Below are 21,689 nucleotides of genomic sequence, written 5' to 3' on the forward strand. Positions count from 1 at the left end.
CGGGTTCCATCCCAGGCATCCCATGTGATCCCCTGAGAACCACCAGAAATAATTCCTGAGTGCAGAGCCAGGAGTAAGCCTTGAGTATCACCAGATATGACCCAAACACAAACACAAGAATTGCCTGTGAGGGGCTGGAGTGATAGCACAGTGGGTAGGGCATTTGCCTTGCATGTGGCCAACCCGGGTTTGATTCCCAGCATCCCATATGGTTCCCTGAGCACCGCCAGGAGTAATTCCTGACTGCAGAGCCAGAAGTAACCCCTGTGCATTGCTGGGTGTGACCCAAAAAGCAAAAAAAAAAAAAAAAAAAAAAAAAAGGAATTGCATGTGAATTGTTTGTGACAGCAAGCTGGGATCCCAAGTTATTAAGAAACCCCAGGAGTTGCTAGGAACCCCCTGCAGACACACTCACACACACACACGCACGCACACACACACACACACACACACACACATCCCACACCACCAGGAGCATGACTGGGGCTCCGAGTGGATTCCCTTCCCGAGGTCAGGCAGCCCAGACACCCCCACTGAGCCCCTTCCCACTAGCAGTTATGTGTGCGTTTCAGCGGGAGCTGGCTGTGCAGTGACTTCCAGGGCCCCGAAGCCCTCCCTGCTAACGTGCCTCCCTGCTTTCCACACGCCTCCGGCTTCTGTCCAGCACAGCCTGGAACTGGTGTGTATGTTGGAGTGGATCCATCACACTTGTTTCCTCAGAGGATTGTGGGGGATGGGGGCAGGCGGGGGGAAGCAAGTCTGAGGACCATGTTGGAGTTTCAGCTCCTTTCTTCACTGGGTTTTCTGTGGGTGCTGCTGCAGGCAGGGGGCTCTGAGACCCTGTGATGTTTTTGCTCTGGTTCTGCTTCCTGGTTCTTCTTGTCCTTGGTGATCATTAGGTTTTCACAACAAATAAGTTTCATCCCTAGAGATGACCGGATGTTTTGGTAGCCGTCACCAGCATCCTCTCTCAGGCTCTCTTGTCCAGGGATTCTGCTTCTCCCCTGGGCGAGGGTTCTGTCCACTCTGCACGGAAACAGCTGCTGAGGCTCCCGGGTGCAGATCAGAGACCCTGGGTCAGTCCCCCCATGTGTGGTCACTGCCCATGACCAGTCCCTACCATGTCCATACATGACATCCTCGGGGACCACTTCCCAGGCTGGTTAAGGTGTGAGAACCCTGGGGACATCAGCCCAGTGCCGGGCTCCCAGGACACCCCTAGGTAAATGGTTCCTGCCCGCACCCCCCACCCCATCTTTTCTCTTTTGAGAGGTTCAGGCTGCCGTGGCTCAATCAGTGACACCCGCCTCCCCGCCCCCCCCCACCACCACCAACAACTCAGTCATCAAAGTGCTGCCCGTGTGTTAGGAGACAATTATTTACAAAGGCAAATATTTGTCCTATTTGCCGCCTGGTGACCATGACAGGAGGTGTTACATAATAATGGACAGTTTGGAGGCGCCCGAGTGGAGCCCCCACAGGGAGGCCGGCCATCACCTTCCACTCACTGAGGCGTTTCAGGTCATGCAAGGCCTGTCAGCCCGTGTACAAGGCCTGCGTGCCTGCTGATTTAACAGTGATTAAGACAGGGGACGGCCTTGGGCGCTCTCAGCCAGCTTTGGTTTCAGCCCCAGATGGACCAAGACTGAACCCGGCCTCAGAGACAGACTTTTTGTTCCCTCCCATTTGGATCCCGGTTGGGCGCAGCTCAGGCCTGCAGGAGCTGTCGGAGAAGCGCCGAGGAGGGTTGTTTGTAGTACCTGCAGGGAAAGCTCTGGCCAGCCACAGACTGGAGCTGCGTGAGTTTGATGCAGTACCTTGAGCTTGACGCTGAGCAAAAACACTGCCGCTGCTTCCCCTCAACCCTCCAGGCCCTCCAGGAAGGCAAGTTCCGCCTTTCAGGGAGGAACTGGGGGCGCCAGGCCACCCCTCTGGGGGGTATGCTGGGTCAGCTCCTGGGTCCCATAGTGGTTCTGTCTCCCTTATGCTTACTTCCATACCTGGCTCCTCTGTCCTCGGGGGCAGCTGCTAGGAAGAGAAAATGCCCAGCTGGGGCTGAGCTATAGTACAGTGGGTAGGGCATTTGCACATGGCTGACCTGAGTTCGATCCCCAGCATCCCATAGGGTCCCCTGAGCACCGCCAGGAGTAATTCCTGAGTGCAGTGCCAGGAGTAACCCATGTGAATTGCCGGATGTGACCCCCCCCAAAAAAAAGAAAAAAAAAGAAAAGAAAATGCCCAGCCGCCCCCTATTCCTGGGGGTCTAAGGACGGCCCACGGAAAGTAAAGAAGGCCCACTCTGAGCTCAGCCTGGATTCCCGGCATCCCCGTGACTCGGCGCAGATGTGAGCTGAGGGTCTCCCCTGCAGTGAGTGAGGACACTGATCCCGTCCAGCCCTAGAGGAGGGACCATCAGGACCCGGGTGGCGGTGCTTATCCTTGGTGCCACACTCTCACTGTGTCCAAACACTCCTCTTGTAGCCAAACCTTCTCCTCCCGAGGTCTCGGGCCCCAAGACGAGGGCCCCGCCCGGGCACACAGTGAGCTTCACCTGCAAGTCCCACGGCTTCTCCCCCAGAAACATCAGCCTGCGGTGGTTCAAAAACGGGAAGGTACTCTCGGCCTTCCAGACCAGCGTGGACCCCCAGGGGGACAGCACCTCCTACAGCATCTCCAGCACAGCCAGGGTGCCGCTGACCTCGGGGGACGTGCGCTCCCAGGTCATCTGTGAGGTCACCCACATCACCCTGCCCAAGGGCTCTCCTCTCCGTGGGACGGCCAGCTTGGCTGAGAGCATCCGAGGTAGACACCCTCACCCCAGCCCCTGTGTCTCCTTGCCCATTCCTGCCCCCCAGCCCCGGTGTTTTGTTCTAACATCCGGAATCTAATTCCCATCCTCCTTTCCCGATTGCCAGCATGCTGGATGTGCCCGTCATTCATGCCTGTTGCCATGGAAGCTCCTATGTGCCCAGCACTGTGCTGGATTCCCTTACTTACTTTGCAGAAAAGCAGCCTTGCTTCCTAAGCACCCACTCACCTACTATTACCAGAGCCCGCATGGACAGTTCATTTATTTTGCTACAGTTATGGGGTCCTCATGGATGTAAGGGGCTGTAATTATTGATTTTGCTGGCTTTTGCCCCATAAGGAGCTACCAGTTCTCCTGAGCACCTTCTGTGTCCTGGGCACAGAGCTAACGATTCCGTTCCTGCATGCCTGGTGCTGTCGGGGTGACTCCATGCCATGGGTGGGAACTAAGCGCTGCATCCCAGCCCCTGTGACCTGTCTGTCCCCTGAGATCAGAGCTTCTGCCCTGTGCTGTTTCAGTTCCACCCACCCTGGAGGTCTCCCAGTACCCGGCAGTGGGCAACCAGGTGAACCTCACCTGCCAGGTGAAGAAGTTCTACCCCCAGAACCTACGGCTGACCTGGCTGGAGAACGGAAACGTGTCCCGGACAGAAACGACCTTCCTCCTCTTAGAGAACAAGGACGGGACCTTTAACCGAACCAGCTGGCTCCTGGTGAACTCCTCTGCCCACCGGGAGAACGTGCCATTCACCTGCCAGGTGGAGCACGATGGGCAGCCGGTGCTCACCAAATCACACACCCTGGAGGTGTCTGCGCCCCAGAAGGACCAAGGCTCAAATGACTCCTCTGGTGAGCCCTTCGTGCCAGTGGACCTGGTTCTTTTACTTCTCCTTTTCAATGTTGAAAATAATTCAGGGGCCAGGGAGATGGCCCAGTGGTTAGGCACTTTAGAATCTGAGTGTAAACCTTGGTGCTCTATGACTCCACCAAGCTGCATTGGGTATAGCCCTGGAGGCTCCAGAGCACTGCCTGGGTGGCCCATATAATCCCCAACACTACAGGGCCCAACCAGCTAAATATCTTTGGATCATTGGCCTGATTGGTTGACAATTGCTGGGAATGGTCCCCAGGACCCCAAGCCCTGCTTAAGATACCCCCACCCCTTAAAAAGTAGTGTGGAGGAGCTGGAGTGATAGCACAGCAGATAGGGTAGGGAGTTTGCCTTGCATGCAGCCAACCTGGGTTCGATTCCCAGCATCCCATATGGTCCCCTGAGCTACCGCCAAGAGTAATTCCTGAGTGCAGAGCCAGGAGTAACCCCTGTGCATCAACCTGTGCAGCCCAAAAAGCAAAAAAAAAAAAAAAAAAAAAAGTAGTATGGAATAATTTAGAAGTTTGCAAATATAAAGTCAAATTTTCAAATGGCTTCCACTACCGCAAGCCCTCTCCTCCCAGGGTGACCACTGGTAAGCATTGAGTGCATGTCGTTAAGGTTTTTACGTAAATAGTAAAGCAAGAAAGGAACAGGCCCAAAAGATGGTACAGTGGGTAGGGCACTTGCTGGCTTTGCATGCAGTCAACCCTGGTTCAATCCTCAGCTCCTATGGTCCCCCAAGCAATGCCAGGAATGATCCCTGGGTGCAGAGCCAGGAGTAAGCTCTGAGCACTGTCAGGCATGGCCCCCAAAAGAAAAGAAGAGAGAGGAGGGTGGAGAGCCTCCTGTGCTTCACATCCAGCCTCCTCCTTCCATCTAGCCCGTGATTCCATTTTCCATTCATTCCGAGACACCTTCCTCCTAGTTCCTCTACCCCAGGTGTCCTGCTCAGCCGCCACCACCAGCCTGTTCCCGCCAGGCATGGGGTGGGGCCTTGGTTGATTTGTCTTGGTGTTTCTCCACGGTATAGCCAAGGAAGCTGCTGTTCCATGAGCAGCTACTTCAGTGAGACCATTTCCTAAGGAGTGGGGGTAGGCACGGGGGACCCAGGGAAGACAGTGGGAATCCACTGGCATCCTCAGGGACAATCCGAGGGTCTCAGCCCCTGCCAGCCTATCATCTGTGTTCTCCCTCTTCTTTCTGTCATAATGCCATCCTCTCGCAGCATTTCTGTCCCCCCTGTGGAGTGTCTCAGGACCCACAGGCCTGGCCATGCCTGGAGCGGAGCACACTCTTGGGCTGACTAACACCAAGGCTATTTTTCTCCCGCTGGGGCAACAGGGATGCCCTGGAGAAATCTAACCCTGCAGAGCTGACCCTGTGGTGTCGCCTGTACTCTCCCAGATGGCCCTGAGCTGTGTGGAAGCAGATGACCACCAACACTTCTTAGCTTAGAGTCTCGGCTGCCAGGCCCACAGCTGCCCGGACCTGCTTCAGGATCTGGCACTGAATGTTTCAGGGAAATAGTTTTAGAAAGGAGGGGTTCAAAAGAAGGAAGGAAGGGAGGGAGGGAGGGAAGGAGGAAGGAAGGAAGGAAGGAAGGAAGGAAGGAAGGAAGGAAGGAAGGAAGGAAGGAAAAGAAAAAGGTGCTGGAGTGACAGAACAGTGGGTAGGGTTTTTAGCCTTGCTCACAGCCGACCCAGGTTCGATTCCCAGCATCCCATATGGTCCCCTGAGCACCACCAGGAGTAATTCCTGAGTGCATGAGCCAGGAGTAACCCCTGTGCATTGCCGGCTGTGACCCAAAAAATTAAAAAAAAAAAACGGAAAGGAGGGGAGAGTGGGTGGATGGACAGGTTGACCAGTCAGCCAGTGAGTTCATACTCGGGGCTGCCCAAGCTGTGGAAATTGCTGTTGCTTCCGTAACATAGGAGGAAGCCACTGTGTGGAGGGGCATTAAATGACTAGCTCCAAGTCACTCACATTTCAGTGGCCCAGAGCCCTGCTCCTGATTATGATGTTCCGAGTCTAGGCACCGCCTTGTGCCATGGGGCAGCCATGTTATCCCTGTTTCCATAGAGCTCTGGATACCCCATTGCAATTCAGAGTTTGTGGTGGGCTCTCGATGAGCAAAACATTGATCTTTGGTCCCCGGGAGTGAGACTTCTGCCTCCTCCCCTCCAGCTGGTCTTACCCAGCATTGCCTAGACACACATTTCCCTCCCAGTACCCTAGCGGGGCAGCTGCCTACCCATGCATGGGTCACCCATAAGGAAGTGGATACACAGACCACAGATGTGGCGACCTGGCTGGAAACATCTCAAGGCCCCCGCCAGATGTTCTGTGCATGGGTCCTGCTGACCATGAGAAGGGGCGGTGGGTGGCAATTCTCACTGTGTTCAGCTTGCATACACGAAGTTTCATTTCCTGTGCCTCCCCACCCCCCACTCAGATGCAACTCCCAGCTGGTACGGCATCTCCATTGCGGTGGGTGTAATTTGTGCCCTGCTGGTGGCCCTGCTCATCGCTGCCCTCTACCTCCTCCGAATCCGACAGAAAAAAGGTGAGTGGACCCCTCCTTTCCCCGCAAGAGTGTGCCCTGGGCTGTCGGTCCCGGAGAGAGGGGTCACAAGAGTGCTCTGTGGCTGTGGGCTCCTGATGCTCTAAGGATATCCAGCTACTTCCAGTGATACCATATGCACAAGCTTCCCCTGGTGGTCTCACTGAGGCTGACCCTGCTCACATCCTGCTGGGGGGGGGGAGGGGTAAGGAGCTGCCAGGGGCGGGGGAGGGGAGGGAGAGTGACAAGAGCAGTGCACGGGCTTTTCTCATCCTTGCCAGCCGGAAGCCTTGTCCCAGAGTTCCCTGACCAGTGTCTGATTTCTTCCCATACCCCCGGGTTCCATGACCAGCCATAGGAAGGAGGCTGGAGAGCGACAGCACTCAAGGCCAGCTTAGCACCAGGGCTCTGGGAGCCTTCGACCAGTGATGATGAGGTGCCAGGAAGGGGCCTGGCGCCTAGTAATGTTTACACTGGTTGTCGGGGTTGTAAGTGGGCCCAGGCCCATGAACCCCTCCCTGGGAAGTGCTCTACAGCTTGACAAGGTGGGCGGAAGCTCAAACCTGGGGTGTGGTCCCCTGCTTGTATGCTGCTGGTGCGTGAGTTAATTTATGCTTGAGTGTGTGCGGCTGTCTCTGTAGCAAGGTATATGACTTTGGCATCTGACAGACCAAGTCACAGACCCTTGTCATACCCTAGAGTTCAGGTTGGCTGCCACCCGCCTCTGTGTCCTCACCTGCTTAATGGGTAAGGGAATAAAGACCCACCCATTGTTACATTATTGTTACTGTTACTGTTACTGTTATTGTTAAAGACCCACCTCCTGGGCAATTCCTAACCACTAAAGTATCTACATTTTAACATTGTAACACATGTTACTGTGGTGTAATAGTGACAATGTTGGGAGGAGGGAGATTCTGAGCCTGAAGGCTTTTGTCAGTTATACAAATGTATCCAGTGTGAACAGCTGGGGTGTTGCTGTTTGCCTTAGCCCAGAAATGCTTCCTGTGACCCGTTGGCCAGCCTGACCAGCCTCTTTGTGCCTGTGCCTCTGGCTGCGCTCACATATGATTCCTGAAGCTCGTATGCAGCCCCTCCTCCTGGCCCCCAAGTTTCCCTCCCTCATCCTGAGTGGGTGGGCTGACCTGCAGGTTGGGAAGGTTGGAGCCAGGCCCCTTCCTTCTGGAATCTGGAAGCAATTCTGCCATCTGATTTACCTGGAGGGTCCTCCAAAGTTGCTAGCATCCCCCATACCCATCCACACATACGCCCCCCCCCAACACACACACAGACTCCTTCTAAGTGAAGAAAAGGGTCCATGGGCCAGGGCGTTCCTGGCCTCCAGCAGTGCGACCCCAGTGCCTTCTGGAGAAGGGGCTCTGCATGACAGTTTGGTTTCGTTTGGGGTGTTTGAGACACACATATTGGTGCTCAGGGACTGTGCCCAGCTCAGTGCTCAAGCATCACTTCCAGATCTGTTGACCGTGTGATAAAGCACGCACTGCACCCCTTCGAGCTGTCTGGCACAACAGGCTCATCTCTGGGTTGGTGCCAGTCGCCTGGCACATTGGAGCTCATGGTCGTGGCTTGGGCACTGGCAGCCCAAGAGCAGGGTGTCTCAGAGCAGGGTGGAGGGCTAGGAGGACTGTGGGCCCTGGTGAAGGCCGCAGGCAGCTTGTGTGCAGCGCCCAAGTCCCAAACAAACAGCAACCAGCCTCACTCAGTTCCTCAACTGCCCCGGGCACTGCTGCGCCACCCCCTACCACCTGCAGTGGCACGATGAACCCCATTTTACAGATGAGGAAACTGAGGCACACACGAATTATGAAATTTGTCCAAAGCTTCCCCACTGATAAATTGGGAGTCCAGGGGTTAGGACTCAAATTCAGGCAGTTGGGTCTCCGGAGACCACCTCTGGGCCCACCTTGCCTGTTTCCTCCACACTGATGTGATGTTCCTGCTTCCTGTTTCCATATGTCTGCTCTCTCAATACTCACTGTCCTGATTCCAGCTCTGAGCCCCTCAGAGACGGGCCTTTAAGGGGCTGAGGGACAGTACAGCGCTCGCATGTGGCTGACCTGGGTTTGATCTCTGGTTCCCCAAATGACCTCCTGAGCCTGCCAGGAGTGATCCCTGAGCACAGAGCCAGGAGTAAGTCCTGAGCTCTACCGGGTGTGTGGGCCAAAACCAAACAAAATTAAAAAAGAAAAAAAATGTTTTAAACCAGAGCCTGTAGTGGGCCACCCTGGGTGTCCCTGGGCTGCCCTGTGTCCCAGCCCTTGGCAACCCCACGGCCTCCACTCAGACATTCCATGCGGTGCTGCAGCCTTATGAACTATTACCCTGCTTACCTCCAGACCCTGTACCTGCTTGGGACCCGGCAGCACACATTTTCTTGCTGTGCCAGGCAGCCTGGCGCCTGCTGAAATGCTGTGCGAGCACATCTGAGCGTGCATGTTGCTTTTTAATTACAATTTTACAGCGAAATAGGAGTCAAATGGTGACTGAACCCTGGCAGTCTCTGTGTGTGAGTGTGTGTGTGTGTGTGGGCGGGGGGGTGGCCAGAGACCAGGTTTAAAATCTCTGAATCAGATGGACCATTTCTTTCCTCCCAAGATCCTTTGGTGGAAAGCAGTGACTGGGGAATAAATGGACATCCTGCCCCACCCTCTTGGGTCAGCAGGAGTCCTGGGTCCTGAGACTGAGGTCCCACTGGGAGGGACAGGTCACAGCAGTGGCACCCACTCCTGCTCCTCCCACTACACTCCACCTTGAAGAGCCTGGTCTGGGTATGGGTTACTGGGGCGTGGAGGGTGTCACAGGTCAGGTGTTGGGAAGAGTGTGGAGGCTAGTTGGCTGTGAAGAGCCTCACGAGGCTTTTTGTGGTTCCCCGGAAGCTGTCCTGGGATGAACGTGTCTGTGTGTGTTTGTGTGTACACACATGTCCATGTGTGTATGCATGCATGCATGCATGCATGTGTGTGCATGGGTGCGTGCATGTTTGTGTGTGTGTGTGTGTGTGTGTGTGTGTGTGTGTGTGTGTGTGTGTTGGGGAAGGAGGTCTGTGTCCACAGAATATACTAGATGCGTTCACAACAATTCCTTCGTCTGTCCCGGGATCGAGGGAGGGCTAAGGCCGGAGTTACTCCGAATCCCAACATAAAGCAAGTGTGTTTCTACATTAACTAAGTGAATTTTGGTTCTTTTTTCCCTTCCAGCCAAAGGCTCCACTTCTTCTACCAGGTAAGTCCTGCTGTGTGCTGTGGTGTTTTTGTTGTTGGTATCTGGTTGACCCCTAGCCTCCCCAGCCCCCCAGCTGCTGTGCAGAACCCACACCGCTGACCTCACCCTGGCGCCCGTCAGCGTTTCTGGTTCTTCTCTTTGCGGGCTCAGGACGCCGGGTCTGTTTTTAATTAAGGTCTCCAGCAAGGGGATTCTGAGCGCCCGCCCCCCACAGCCGATGCCCCACCTTCCTTCACACTCAGGCCCGGGCTCCAAGCTCTGCCCTCTGCTCTTACTGTTTATTCAGGAACTATTTATTGCTGACTTTGGCACATGGAAGCCTGGCACGCCCGGGGTGGGATGGGGAGAAGGCAGCTTTCCCTCCCCCTCCCCTAAGGCCAGGCTCCAGACTAAGGTGAACCTGTCGGGACACTGAGGAACGTATGTTAGGATGAAACATTTCCTTGGTGGATTCGCATCTTTGGGGTGTGTTTTTTACTGAGTCCCTGTGATACTTGGGCCTTGAGTGCTGAGGACACAGTAGCACACAGAAAGCCAGCCGGGCCTTCCGGAACTCCGACGGCAGAGAGAGAAGCAGATAATGAATGTCAGAATGGAATGAGAGGTGGCAGTGGGGGCAGGAGGTGACAAACAAAGGCATGTGAGTAGGGACATGAGCTGGGATGGGGAGTGTGCTGTGTAAGTGCTGGGGTGGGCCCTGCCAGCAGCAGGGTCTCTCAGCCGAAGCTCCTGCATGCAAACCGGTACTAGCCAAGCCACCTAGTTGTCTCCGCTTTCAGGAAGTCACCTGGTAAGACCCAGCAACGGAAGGCAGCACCCGAGTCTCCTTGTCACTGCGTCTTCTCAGCAAGGGCAGAAAACAGGAGCTCTTGGCCACTTCACTTGGCTGAGGGATTTGTTCCCGATAGGTTTTGCACAGCTTTGGGGGTTGGTTTGTTTTTATGGGTCTGGAGTGGAGGCCCCTGGGGGCCCCAGCTTGCGGCTGATCATAGGAATCCAGGTTTGATTCCAGAGAGACCAGAAGCCCCCTGAGGGTGAGGATGTGGCTTTGGCACGAGGGTCCTGATGAGTGAGTCAGGCCGGCCCGGGGAAGAGGCTGCTATTGGGGTCTGAGCAGATGTGGCCATGACCTGGGTGGGTCAGATATATTTCAGGGACAGAATCAGAGGACTGTGGCATTAGGGATGCCTGTGGCTGGGACTCAGTGTCCTGCACTGGGGCCTCAGGGGCGGGCTGTGATGGGAGAAGCTGATGTGTGACCAGAGCTCGCTCTCCCCTGGAGGCACCTGCACCCCCTCCAGCCACCTTGTTGTCCCATGTCACTGGGGAGAAAGCCTGGTCCCTGCTCTGCCCTCCACAGATAGCTATCCTGTCTGAACCCTGCTGTCTGTCCAGACCCCCAGTCTCCAACCAGCAGCAAAACTGGGCTCTTCCCTGCCCCGGGAGTGTATTTCCCTTTAACTCCCCACGCCTTCTTGAGGGCAAAACTCAACTTCCATCATTTGGAGGGTGGGAAGTTTGTTTGTTTGTTGGTTTGGTTTTTTGGACTGCACCTGGAGGTGCTCAGGGCTTACTCCTGGCTCTACACTCAGGGGTCACCCCTGGTGGCCTTGTGTGGGGGGGCACCCTATGGGATGCTGAAGGTCCAACCTGGGCCATCCGTGTGCAAGGAAAGTGCCCTTCCCACTGTCCTGTGGCTCTGGCCCCTCCATCCTTTGTCTGAAGCTTTCTGTGGACTCCCCCACTGCCCCTGCTTGGATGCCCTCAAGCCCTTCCTGGCCTGACCCTGCTGACATACACAGGTGCACCCAGCCCTGGAGCCTGTGACTTAGCTGCACCTCCTCCTCCTTCTCTGTGCCCCTCACCTGGACCCCCATCACACATCACCCCAAGTCCCCATGGGTTGGTACTCCCAGTGACTCTGGAATGGTGTGACATGGTTGCGAGAGTGGGCACCCCTTCTTTCTTTTTTAGGGGGGGACACCCCCAGGGATACCAAGTCAATGGACTGGCTGGTTGAATTCCTGGCACAGCTCAGACAAAGAGGCCAAAGGCCACCAGGGCCCCACCCGGAGGTGTCCGAAGCATGCGGTTCTAGGCCTAAACAGGTCTCCCAGCGCCTGACCCTCCTCCACCACTTGCTTCTTCCTCCTCCTTCTGTGCTTAGCAAGGGCAGTGCCTCCACCAGACACAGGGTCAGTCCCGTGAGTGTTCCTGGGGCTCTCCACTCACCTGCCTAGACCATCAAGGCGTCTTTGTGCCTGTCCCCACTCCAACCCACTCCTCCTGACCGTAGGAGCCTTTCTTCGTTGTCACTGCTAAAAGCTGCAAACCTTGGCCCTGGAATAGATTTTTCGAGAATGGCTGTTAAATGCGCAAATGCCGTCTCAAACCACAGAAGCGATTCCTCATCTCCTTTTGCCCACCTCTGATTTCCTGAAACTCGCCGTGGATCTCTTCTTTATTTAATTTTTTTCTACTGTCGTCATTACTTCTCGACTTGTCTTATTTCTCCCCCCCCCCCCCCGTTAGACCATACGTTTCTGGAAGGAAAGGGCAGTGCCAATAATAATCATGACCACGGCGTCAGCAGCTAGCATTTATGGAGCCCGTGCTGTGTTCCAGGAACCAATCTATGCTCTTACCTATATTAGCCCATTGGTGATTTTAATTAGAGCAAAAGCCCTATGATTTACAACCATCCCAGTTTAATTGAACAGCGGTTCCAGCTTGAGCACGGAGCAGAGAGGCTCACTGCAAGGATGGGTAAAATACAGATGACTGGACCCCCCTCCCCCATCCCTGCTGCCCCACACCCACCAGCGTTTCCGAGGCAGAATTTTTCTAACCCGTTCTCGGGGGCCACCACCGCTGCGGCTGTGTTTTTGAGCCAGACTTTGCGAACCCTCATTTTAGAGAATGATGATTGTCTCTCCGTATGGCTGCAGAAACTCGAGACTCAGAGAAGCGCTGGGACATCCCCGAGGTCCCACAGGTAGCACGAAGGGTCTCTCCAGCTCCGTCTGGACCTGCTCCGATGCTGCTAATTCCCTCCCCCTCCTCCAGTGCCTCTTGCTGCCCGGTTTTCCTTCCCCAAGAGAAGCCAAGCGATTTCTGCCTTTTTTTAAAATTTTTTTTTTATTTTTCCAGCATGAGCCTACCCAGGGAGCCGTGAGATCACTTGCTCCCTTTCATCTCTCTAAACCAAAGCGATGGCGAATGAGCGGTAATGGTGGCTCCCCTCGCCGGCGCCGGCTTCAGGCAGCCGACTGGGATCTGACGCTTTCAGGAGGATGTTGGTGTGGGCAGCCACCGAGCCCCTCGGGGAGGTGCTGCTGGGAGAGGGGGGGATGCCGCTGCTCTGAGCTCAAAGGCCCTTCAGGTTGCCAGGCTGGTGGAGGGACCGGCTATTTCTAACTCCCTGCGTTGGAAACATACATGCAGAACATTGTAATCTTCCCTGGCTCAGATGAGAGAAAAATGTGTCTCTGCTCTCTTAATTGGGCACCGGGGTGCGGGCGTCTGGCCGTTTGTTCACTTGTCAGACATTTGCTTCCGTTTATTCTCAGAATATTTAGGGTTTCCCCGACTTTTTCGTTTAGTCACTAGCATGAGCCCTGGCTCCGTGCAGTGGAGGGAGAGGGGGGACGGGGTGGGGTGCAGAGGGAAGCGAAAACAGACTTAAGCTGGTTTTGTGTATCTCTGCTCAGAGGGCAGGGATGATCCTTCATTCAGTTTTCTTGGCTATTGATGGCTTCCAGACAACTGGCTGCCCGTGCGTGTCTGGGCATCAGGGACCAGGGACGGCCCCATGAGCTTGCGGTCCCATGAGCTTGCGGTCCCTGGGGAGGCAACTAACCAAATCAGCCACCAAACAAGCTGGGAGGCAAGTAAATGAGGTGGGGGGATGACAATTAAGCCAGGCCGAGCTGGGGAAGGCGTGGGGGGAGGGGCTACGGTTTAGGAAGGGCCATTTAGAAGGTAGCTGAGGGCTGGGAAGGAACCAGCTGTGCTGTTCTGGGCCAAGGGCTGCACCTGGCAGAAGGAAGGGACAGCTCCTGGAGCCCAGGGCAGCAGCAGCTGGACCTTTTTTGAGAAATACAGGGAAGGCCAGGGCAGGGCTGAGGCAAAGGGGGGGATGGAAGCCCCAGGGGTCAGGGGAAACACACCAGCCTCGCCAGTTAAGGGACACAGGTGACTGTCACTGGGTGATAGTTTTGCACACAAAATGAGGTGGTCACACTGTGGGTCCCACATCTGACCTGCAGGGAAGGGGCGCAGAAAAGGAGGGGGTCCCGGCAGGAGGCTGCTCGGGAATAGGGCGGTGGACCCAGAGAGGGCCTGGTTTGTCAGACTATTGTTCTGTGTATTGGGGGTGGGGGGTAGGCCACACGCAACAGTGCTCGGGGCAGACTCCTGGCTCCGTGCTGAGGGATCACACCTGGTGGTTGCTCAGGGAACTCGCTTATGGTTTCCAGGTTTGAACTGGGATCTGCCGTGCAAGGCAAGTGCCTGACCGACCCTCTGGACTCTCTGTCCAGCCTCTGGTTGGAAGAGGATCTGGAGGCAGCGTCCCTGGCCTTGTGGAGTGGACAGGGCTGGGGAGGCATGGTGGAGAGAGCAGAATTGAGCAGTATTGGTGTGTGAGTGCAGTGCAGGGGGGAGGGGAGCAGGACCCGCCCGGGAGAGAGGCGGCAGTGAGAGCGCACCCACCCCTGCTTCTTCCAGGCTCCCCTACCTGGGGCTCTGAGAAGGGAGTTTGGGGCGCAGTGACGGTCTTCCTGAGGAAGGACCATTTAAAACAAGAGCTGGGGTCGGGAAGCGAAGGAAGAGGACTGGGAGCAAAGGCCCACCAGGCTGGCCGGTCTTCCTCCCAGCCACAACAGAGCATCTCCCTGGCAGGGAGGAAGCCTGACAGACAGAGACAAACAGACGCATAAGCCAGATGGGAAACACACCAGGCTCAGCGCAGCACGGCCAGCAAAGCCTTCCTGGAGCCAGGGAGCTACAAAGGTCGACCAAGAGCAAGTGTCCTCAGGAGGGTCAGCAAGACTGTCACTGACCCATAACTTCCGGAGCATCAGGAACCTTCTGGAAGTTGTGGGGGAGTACATAAGGACAGGGGAATGGAACAGCTGGGGGTCATGAGCAGTAGCCAGGCCACCTGGGGCTGGAAGGAGGCGTGAAGCTGCATTGAACTAGAGCCCCAGCCCCATGTCTTCCTTACCAGCCTGTGTTCCTGCCCCCCCGGGGGGCGAGTCCTGTGGCCACATGGGGCCCGTCATGTCCCTGAATGATTTCCTGCACCAGGCACCCATGACAAGTCCATTAATAACCCCGCTGCCAAGCCCCATTGCTCATTTCTGACATTATCCAAGCCTGCATCCCCCGAGTTGCCGGCTGGAGAACTCACACAGTAGCTCCCTGTAGAATGGGTGTCTCTGGCGTGACCGCTAGCTTGACCGTGACCCGCCGTGAACCAGGCTCTAGTGCGTGAACACCACCTTTGATGAGCCAGGATGCCCGGTTGGGCTCCTTGTTTCCAATGATCACACCTAGATGTGTCTAATAGAGAACATTTGGAGAGCCTGGGAGACTAGAAAGAAGAAAGAAATATCACCCAAAGACCATTGCTTCTCGCATTTGACAGTCGCCTCCCACGGTTACCCACACGTTTTTCATAATTGAGAGAGTTCCGCAGAGACTCTAGCCTTTTCGTTTACCATTTTAATGTAATCATTCGTAATAAAAACAGAATAGCATAAACCTTTTACATCTTTATCTAGGATTCTATTCTGATTGCCTTAACCAGCCCCAACTGGCAGGGCTGTAAAATATAGCCACCCCACCACTATCTCCCCCAGCCCCCGCCACCACCAACCACCCTATGACAAATGCCTTGGTACATAAAGCATTTTCTATATTTTTAAATTTAAAAAAAAAGATGCGCAATTATGAGTCAAAAGACAAGGACACCTTCCAAGCTCTTGATTTTGCCAACTTGAATGTACCGCTTTGCCGTTCCTTCTGACAATGCACAGAATTGCCAGTTTCCCCATGCCTGTTCCAGCACCGGGTGTTAGCATTTTTTAAAGACCCTCGTCTTCAGAGTGAATGAATCCAGTGATAGCATGAGGAAGGAGGCTCCAAAGCCCCTCTTTCATTGGACAGAGATCCATGGTCCAAACATCTGATAAACAGTTGCATTTCTCTGGGGAAGGGCTCATCCTGGGCCTCCACCCAGAGGAAGTGGATCCTAAATGTTACTCTTAGTGATTTGCATGAGCGCTGGAGATAGTGAGGGGGATATTTTTATCCCTGTGTCTCTTTCCTTTTTAGGTTGCATGAGCCCGAGAAGAATGCCAGAGAAATAACCCAGGTACAGTCCTTGGTGAGATGCCCTTCCTGGGGAACTGGATGGTGTGATTTCCTCGCATCGGCAGAGTTGCAGATTCAGTTCTAAATTAAGACTCCTTCCCGGGGGGGTGTCGTTGGGGGGGGGGGGGGAGGAGTCTGACATTCCTTACTTTCCCGTCCTCTGCACATTCCCATCGCGGCTTCAGCCTGGAGTCTGGCCCAGCCTCAGGGACGCACACCTCAGGGCACAGCACAGGGACAGGTCGTGAGGACGCTGGCATTGAAAACGTTCCACCCTCCCCCACCTCATGGCCAGCTTGCAACCTCCCCTCCTGCCCTCCTGGCATCTGGGCTCTTGGCCCACGCCCGTCCCTCTCCCCCCGGGTGCCCTCCCTGCATCCCCGCCCGCCTCCCCACCGCCTCCTTCCAGCCCCTGTGCCTCTCACACAGAGCAGCACCGCCCAGCCCGTGGAAAAACCCCGTGTCACAGATTCCCTCACACACAGGCACGCTGCGCGGCTCCAGCTGGCCGCAGCCCCTGCACATTGTTGAGAGCTCTCGGGCGACCACGTGCTTGGCCACGGGCCGAGAATCCCAGCCCTGTCCTCCTCCCGGCACTGTCAGGCCTGGGGGAGCAGATGGCTGCTTTCCTGTCTTGTACGGAGCCGGCCCTGGTGCTTGACAGCGCTCCTGACTGGGCCCTTCAGGACACCAGCCTTGGGGTCATTAGAAAAAGAAGGTGATTTCTAGTCACGGGAGAGGGCAGAACTCCTCCCCTGGCCTGCTACCTCGGGACTGCCTTCTGGAACTTTCCAGGAAACAGTGGTGGTGAGCAGAGCTGGTCACTGAAACCTGTACAAGACTCACCATCAGCCCAGACTCACCACCCACTTGTGTGCCAGTCCCTCAGGCGTGGGCTCAGCAGCCACCAACCCAGCTTCGTGTCTGAGCTCCCCAGGGCCCAGCATCAACTGTTACAAGGAGGCAAGGGGATGGAGGAGGGAAGGGCTTCTTGAGTTCAGTGCAGGCTTCTGGACAGAGGGGCCGTGTGGTCAAACCACTGGAGGGGTCCTTTCCAGCGAGGCAACTCTGATCACATTATTTCACCTCCCTGGGTCTCTTTTTCTTTCCCTGTCAAATGGAGTCGAGAAATCTTAGCAAGCAAGGCTGTGATGGGGGGAAGGGGTGGGGGTGGGCACTAAGCCTGGATAACCAAGATGGCAGCAATGGCGTGCCCATTGTCCATACACTTTCCTGGGGTCTTCTGCGTAGTTGCCAGATAAGTGATGCTAAAGGAACATCATTTGTCATTGTGGTGGGGAAGGAGTTGGCCTTTTTGTTGTTGGAGTTGGGGGAGAGGATCATACCCAGAGATGGCTTGGTGGTCCGTGTGGTGACTAGGATCGACCCCAGGGTTCCCGTATGCAAAGTATGTGACTCAGTCCTTTGAGCCGCTGGCCTGCTCTGGTTGAGGAAGTTTAAAGCAACAGGCAAAGGGTAAGACCAGCTCACAGGTTTTAAGTGTGCCCAGGCATGGTGCCAAACTCCATTGTAAGAGCTTGTCCAGACAGCCAGTCTGAGTCTCCATGGCAAATCCCGTGATTGGCCACGCTGGAGAGAGGAACTGAGCCGAGAGACTTCATGCCTCTCCCAAAGTCCCTCGGTAAAGTGAGGGAGATACCCCAGCCTCCTCCTACCTGGAGCACTTCCCCCACTCCAGCCCCTTGCTAACTGGGGGTGCCTGGGTGAGACTGGAGTCATTCCAGTTGTCTTCTCCACCAGCCTTTCACTGATTCATCCATGCCTGGTGGATGATTGTTAAATCAAAGAATAAATGAATGAACCCCCCTCCCCCTCGACACACACACACCGTTACCCTGAGAGATCGGCCCCTCCTCAGGCTACCACACAGACAAAATCGTGGGTTGGTGAGCTGTCATGGGGAACACTGGCCAAGGAGCCCAGAGCAGTACCCTGGGCCAAGCCGAGGACAGTCTCAAAGTAATGAACCCTAGGCCAGTAGAGCAGGTAGGCATTTGCCATGCCTGCACACGGGTTCCGCTCCCAGCATCCCATACAGTCCCCTGAGCCCACCAGAAGTAATTCCTGAGCACAGAGCCAGGAGTCAGCCCTGAGCACAGCCAGGCGTTGCCCAAAGGCCAAAAAGGAAAATAAGAACGAATAAACCCAGCCTTGTGTGAGGATCTTGGGGCCCGTTAGGTGCCCGAGATGGGATGGGCCCCTGGCGGGAGTGGCAGGGAAGCAGGGCAGTGAGGGGTGCCCGCGGAGGGTCGGGCAAAGCCTTTAAAGGAGATGGAGCCTCCTGACTCAGTGCTGGTGGGCTGGGTGGACAGCTGGGGGGGGCACCCTCCAAATGACCACGTCTTGGGGCCCCCATTTAGATCCAGGAAACCAACGACGCCAACAACGACATCACCTACGCCGACCTGAACCTGCCCAAGGGGAAGAAGCCGGCCCCGCGGGCCGCCGAGCCCAACAACCACACGGAGTACGCCAGCATCCAGACGGGCCCGGCGTCCGGCCCCGAGGACACACTCACCTACGCCGACCTGGACATGGTCCACCTCAACCGGGGCACCAAGCAGCCCGCGCCCAAGCCTGAGCCGTCCTGCTCAGAGTACGCCAGCGTCCAGGTGCAGAGGAAGTGAAGGGTGGGACGGTCAGCTCCGGGCACCGTCCCCACAGGCTCTCTGCCCACCACGGGCAGCCGTGATAAGGACTGCCCCCCCGCTCAAGGGTCAGGGGGCGCAGGCCCTGGAACCCCAAGGGTGAGGGTGGCTCTCGCCTGTCCCCCGCCCACCTGGCATGTCCAGGGCAGCCTCACCCCCCCAGCATTGCCAGACCAGCCGGAGGCCTGAGCTGGGAGGCAGCCGGAGCCCTGGGGAGGGGGGACTGAGTAGCCTTGTGCTGCTTCTCCCTCCACCTCGGACCTTGGTCACGGTCTGAGGAATCGGCCTCCCTGTGCGCCACAGTCTCATCTTCCAAGACCTGGAGGGCAGAATTCCCATCCGCTCCCCCCGACCACCACCACACAAATGCATCTCTGGGGGAAGCATTTTCCCTTTACGTCGGACTGCCCTGTCCTCTGGGGAAAGCTGGAGACGAAGCCTATGGGATTTGCACTCCGAGACTTGGTGACAGAAATCGCTGCCAATGTCCCTGGGCTGAGGAGCCACGCACCCTGGGGGAGGAGCAAACCTCCAAGGCTCCTCCCTCCTGCCCCACCCCTCATCCTCTCAGAGGCCCCCCCTGAGACTCCTGGAGGACCCGTCACCCCAACTGTGATTCCGCGTGGCCCCAGCTCCTCTCTCGCCCTGAGCTTGCTTCCTCCAGCTCGCACTAACTCAGCACCATCCCGCTGTGGACGCCGCCTGTAAATTATTGACAAACGTGAGACGTGCAATCTTGAAACTGAGGTGTTAGAAAATTTGATCTGTGATGTTTCGTTTTCGTTTGTTTTTTTTTTCTTTTTGTTTTTTTTTCTTTCTTTTTCTTAAAACAACAGCAACGTTCTCTTGGCTCTTTGTCATGTGTTGAAGTACATGGTCGGGTCTTGTGCAGTCTAAGGTTTAACCGTTGGTTGCCCTGGAAGGATCTTTTCTTCCAGCAGAAACTGGACTCCTCCAGATCCCTGAGGAGGGGGAGGAAGGTGCCAGGGGGGCCTTAGTGCTGAGCTCCAGGACCGTCGGCCAAATCTCCGCCAAGCCTTGTGGCTGCCCCGCTGCCTCCTGTGACCCCCAGCGTGGTTCTTCCCCGCGCCTAGCCCCCGCGCTCTCCCCGGGCTGCTGTTCCCGCACGTCTGCCGGCCTCTCATCCAGAGAAAGGGGACCCCAGTGTCTTCCCACCACCTCTCAGCACTTTAGGGCCAAACAGGGTTTGAAAGTGCTGCTCGTCTCTTCCCCACTTGGACCCCTCCGCCCCGTCTTCAGTGACCTTCCCTCAAATGCCCAGCTCCCAACTGACCCCCTGCAGGAGACTTCTCCCGCTGCTCCTTTCAAACCCTTTTAGGATCAAACTGGAATCCGTCCTACATAGTCAGAAGCACTGAGCAGCCAGGAAGCCCCAACCGGTCCTCCTTCTGTCCCTCTGCCTCAGGAGGTTGGGCATTGGCTGGACCCTCAGACCCCGCCACACTTCCAACTCACAGTGGAGGGCTGTTCAGCGCCCCCCTGGGGCAAGCCCACGTGGCACGCCTCGTTTATTCAGTCTTCACGTGTCATCGTCAGCTCGTAGGTTGAGGCACTAATCTTCTCTGACCCCTGAGTCTGGCATAGGCGTCCAGGGCAACCCCGGCTTAGAACCAGAAACCCTCACAACCTTCCCGACCAGCTTTGCAGGTGAACTTGAGAAGCTCAGCGTGCACAGACACACAGGCGCAGACACACACGTACACACAGGCACACATAGACACACACATACAAACACATACACAGACACACAGACATATACACACACACACAGACACATAGACACATGGACACACCATACAGACACATTGACACACAGAAACACACAGACACACACATACACATACATACACATACATACATTCGCACAGACCCACATACACATAGACACACACAGACACACACACACATTCAGACACATACACAGACAGACACGCACACGTATACACTCACACACACACACATACCACGTGGGAGTGATTTGGCATTTGATGTGATGGCATCCAGGAATGCGTCATGCCAACAGGCCATGTGGGCAGCCCTGGCTCGCTGAGTCAGGCTTTCTCTGTGACATCTGGGAGCACAGGACCCAGCCACCTGGCTTGGGTTATTTCCAAACTCCAGAAGCTTGTTGGCTTGTGGGTCTGCGTCTCTCCCCTGACCCAGAGAGTGCACTCAGCACTGCTCTCTTCTCCCACACATGCAGACCCGCTCCCAGGCTGGTCAGAGGGCTCTCGGGCACCGACTGGATTTCCTTTGGCTTGGGAAAGGGAGTCAGTAGTCGGGGTCAAGGAAGTGGTGCCGCTTCCCTCCAGCCTGGTGGCCTGGCGGTCCCCGTTCCATGTCTATGGAACCCCAGGAAAAGGAAGAGGTCGTGTCAATAGTGCAGAAGAAGCGTGGTTTGGGGAGTTTATTTTAAGACTGCTGGCAAGGAAACAGGCCCCCTTTTTGTATATAGTTGCAACTTAAACTTTTTGGCTTGCAAAATATTTTTGTAATAAAGATTTCTGGGTAACAACAACCCCTGTGGGTGCTGAGTGTCTTTCTCTCTGTGAGTGAGTCACCCCGAATCTGGGAGTCTGCCTGTGGCCTCCCAGACTCAGGGATGGAAGGCCACCCGCCTCCCCTTCTTTCTCTCTCTTGGGTTTTATAGAAACAGACTTTGTTTCCCCTGGCTCGAATGAGTCTGGGCACGGCTGCGCCTCAGCACCTGTGTAAACAGAATGTGAGCGGACAACTGCATCTGAATCCAGCTCGGCCACATCCAAGCTCCCAGCATTCCAACAGCCCACCTCTCTGGGCCTCAGCCAGGATTGAGAGGGACAGAAAGGCCCCTCTGCAGGGCGGTGGGGTGGGGGGGGATGGAGCCCCCCAAGCTAGGCATGTGGCAGATCTTGGCTCAGTCCCTGGGTCTTTCCTTTCTGCCCTCAGCATTGCACATGCCCGCCCTTGGGGGTCTCCAACACGCAGGACGCCCCCTCGGTCAGCTCACTTTCCTTCACCAAACCTGGGAGGTTGATGCTTGCCCTGGAATCGCATCAGGTGGTTCATGTTCAGTGCTAGTGTACGAGTTTTCTTGCCTCCCCTCCATGATGATATGAATAAAGTAAATGCAATCATAAAATGATGGCCACGTGCT

At 55.8% G+C, this 21,689-nt stretch overlaps 1 protein-coding gene across 2 annotated transcripts in view; it reads left to right on the top strand.

Moving 5' to 3' along the window:
- Window positions 1-21,069, top strand: part of SIRPA (signal regulatory protein alpha) — a 45,313-nt gene extending 24,244 nt beyond the window's left edge. The window contains exons 3-8 of one of the 2 annotated variants that reach the window (XM_056121401.1): window positions 2,482-2,802; window positions 3,328-3,657; window positions 6,135-6,245; window positions 9,461-9,485; window positions 15,825-15,876; window positions 18,245-21,069. In XM_056121401.1, coding sequence (XP_055977376.1) covers window positions 2,482-2,802; window positions 3,328-3,657; window positions 6,135-6,245; window positions 9,461-9,485; window positions 15,825-15,876; window positions 18,245-18,511 — 1,106 coding nt within the window. In that variant the 3' untranslated portion in view covers window positions 18,512-21,069. The remainder of the gene's footprint in view (window positions 1-2,481; window positions 2,803-3,327; window positions 3,658-6,134; window positions 6,246-9,460; window positions 9,486-15,824; window positions 15,877-18,244) is intronic. The other variant, XM_056121402.1, reaches the window with a different exon arrangement.
- Window positions 21,070-21,689: the final 620 nt, after the last annotated feature.

The sequence above is a fragment of the Sorex fumeus genome, unplaced genomic scaffold (genome assembly GCF_029834395.1).
Source record: "Sorex fumeus unplaced genomic scaffold, SorFum_2.1 ptg000044l, whole genome shotgun sequence".
Lineage (NCBI taxonomy): Eukaryota > Metazoa > Chordata > Mammalia > Eulipotyphla > Soricidae > Sorex > Sorex fumeus.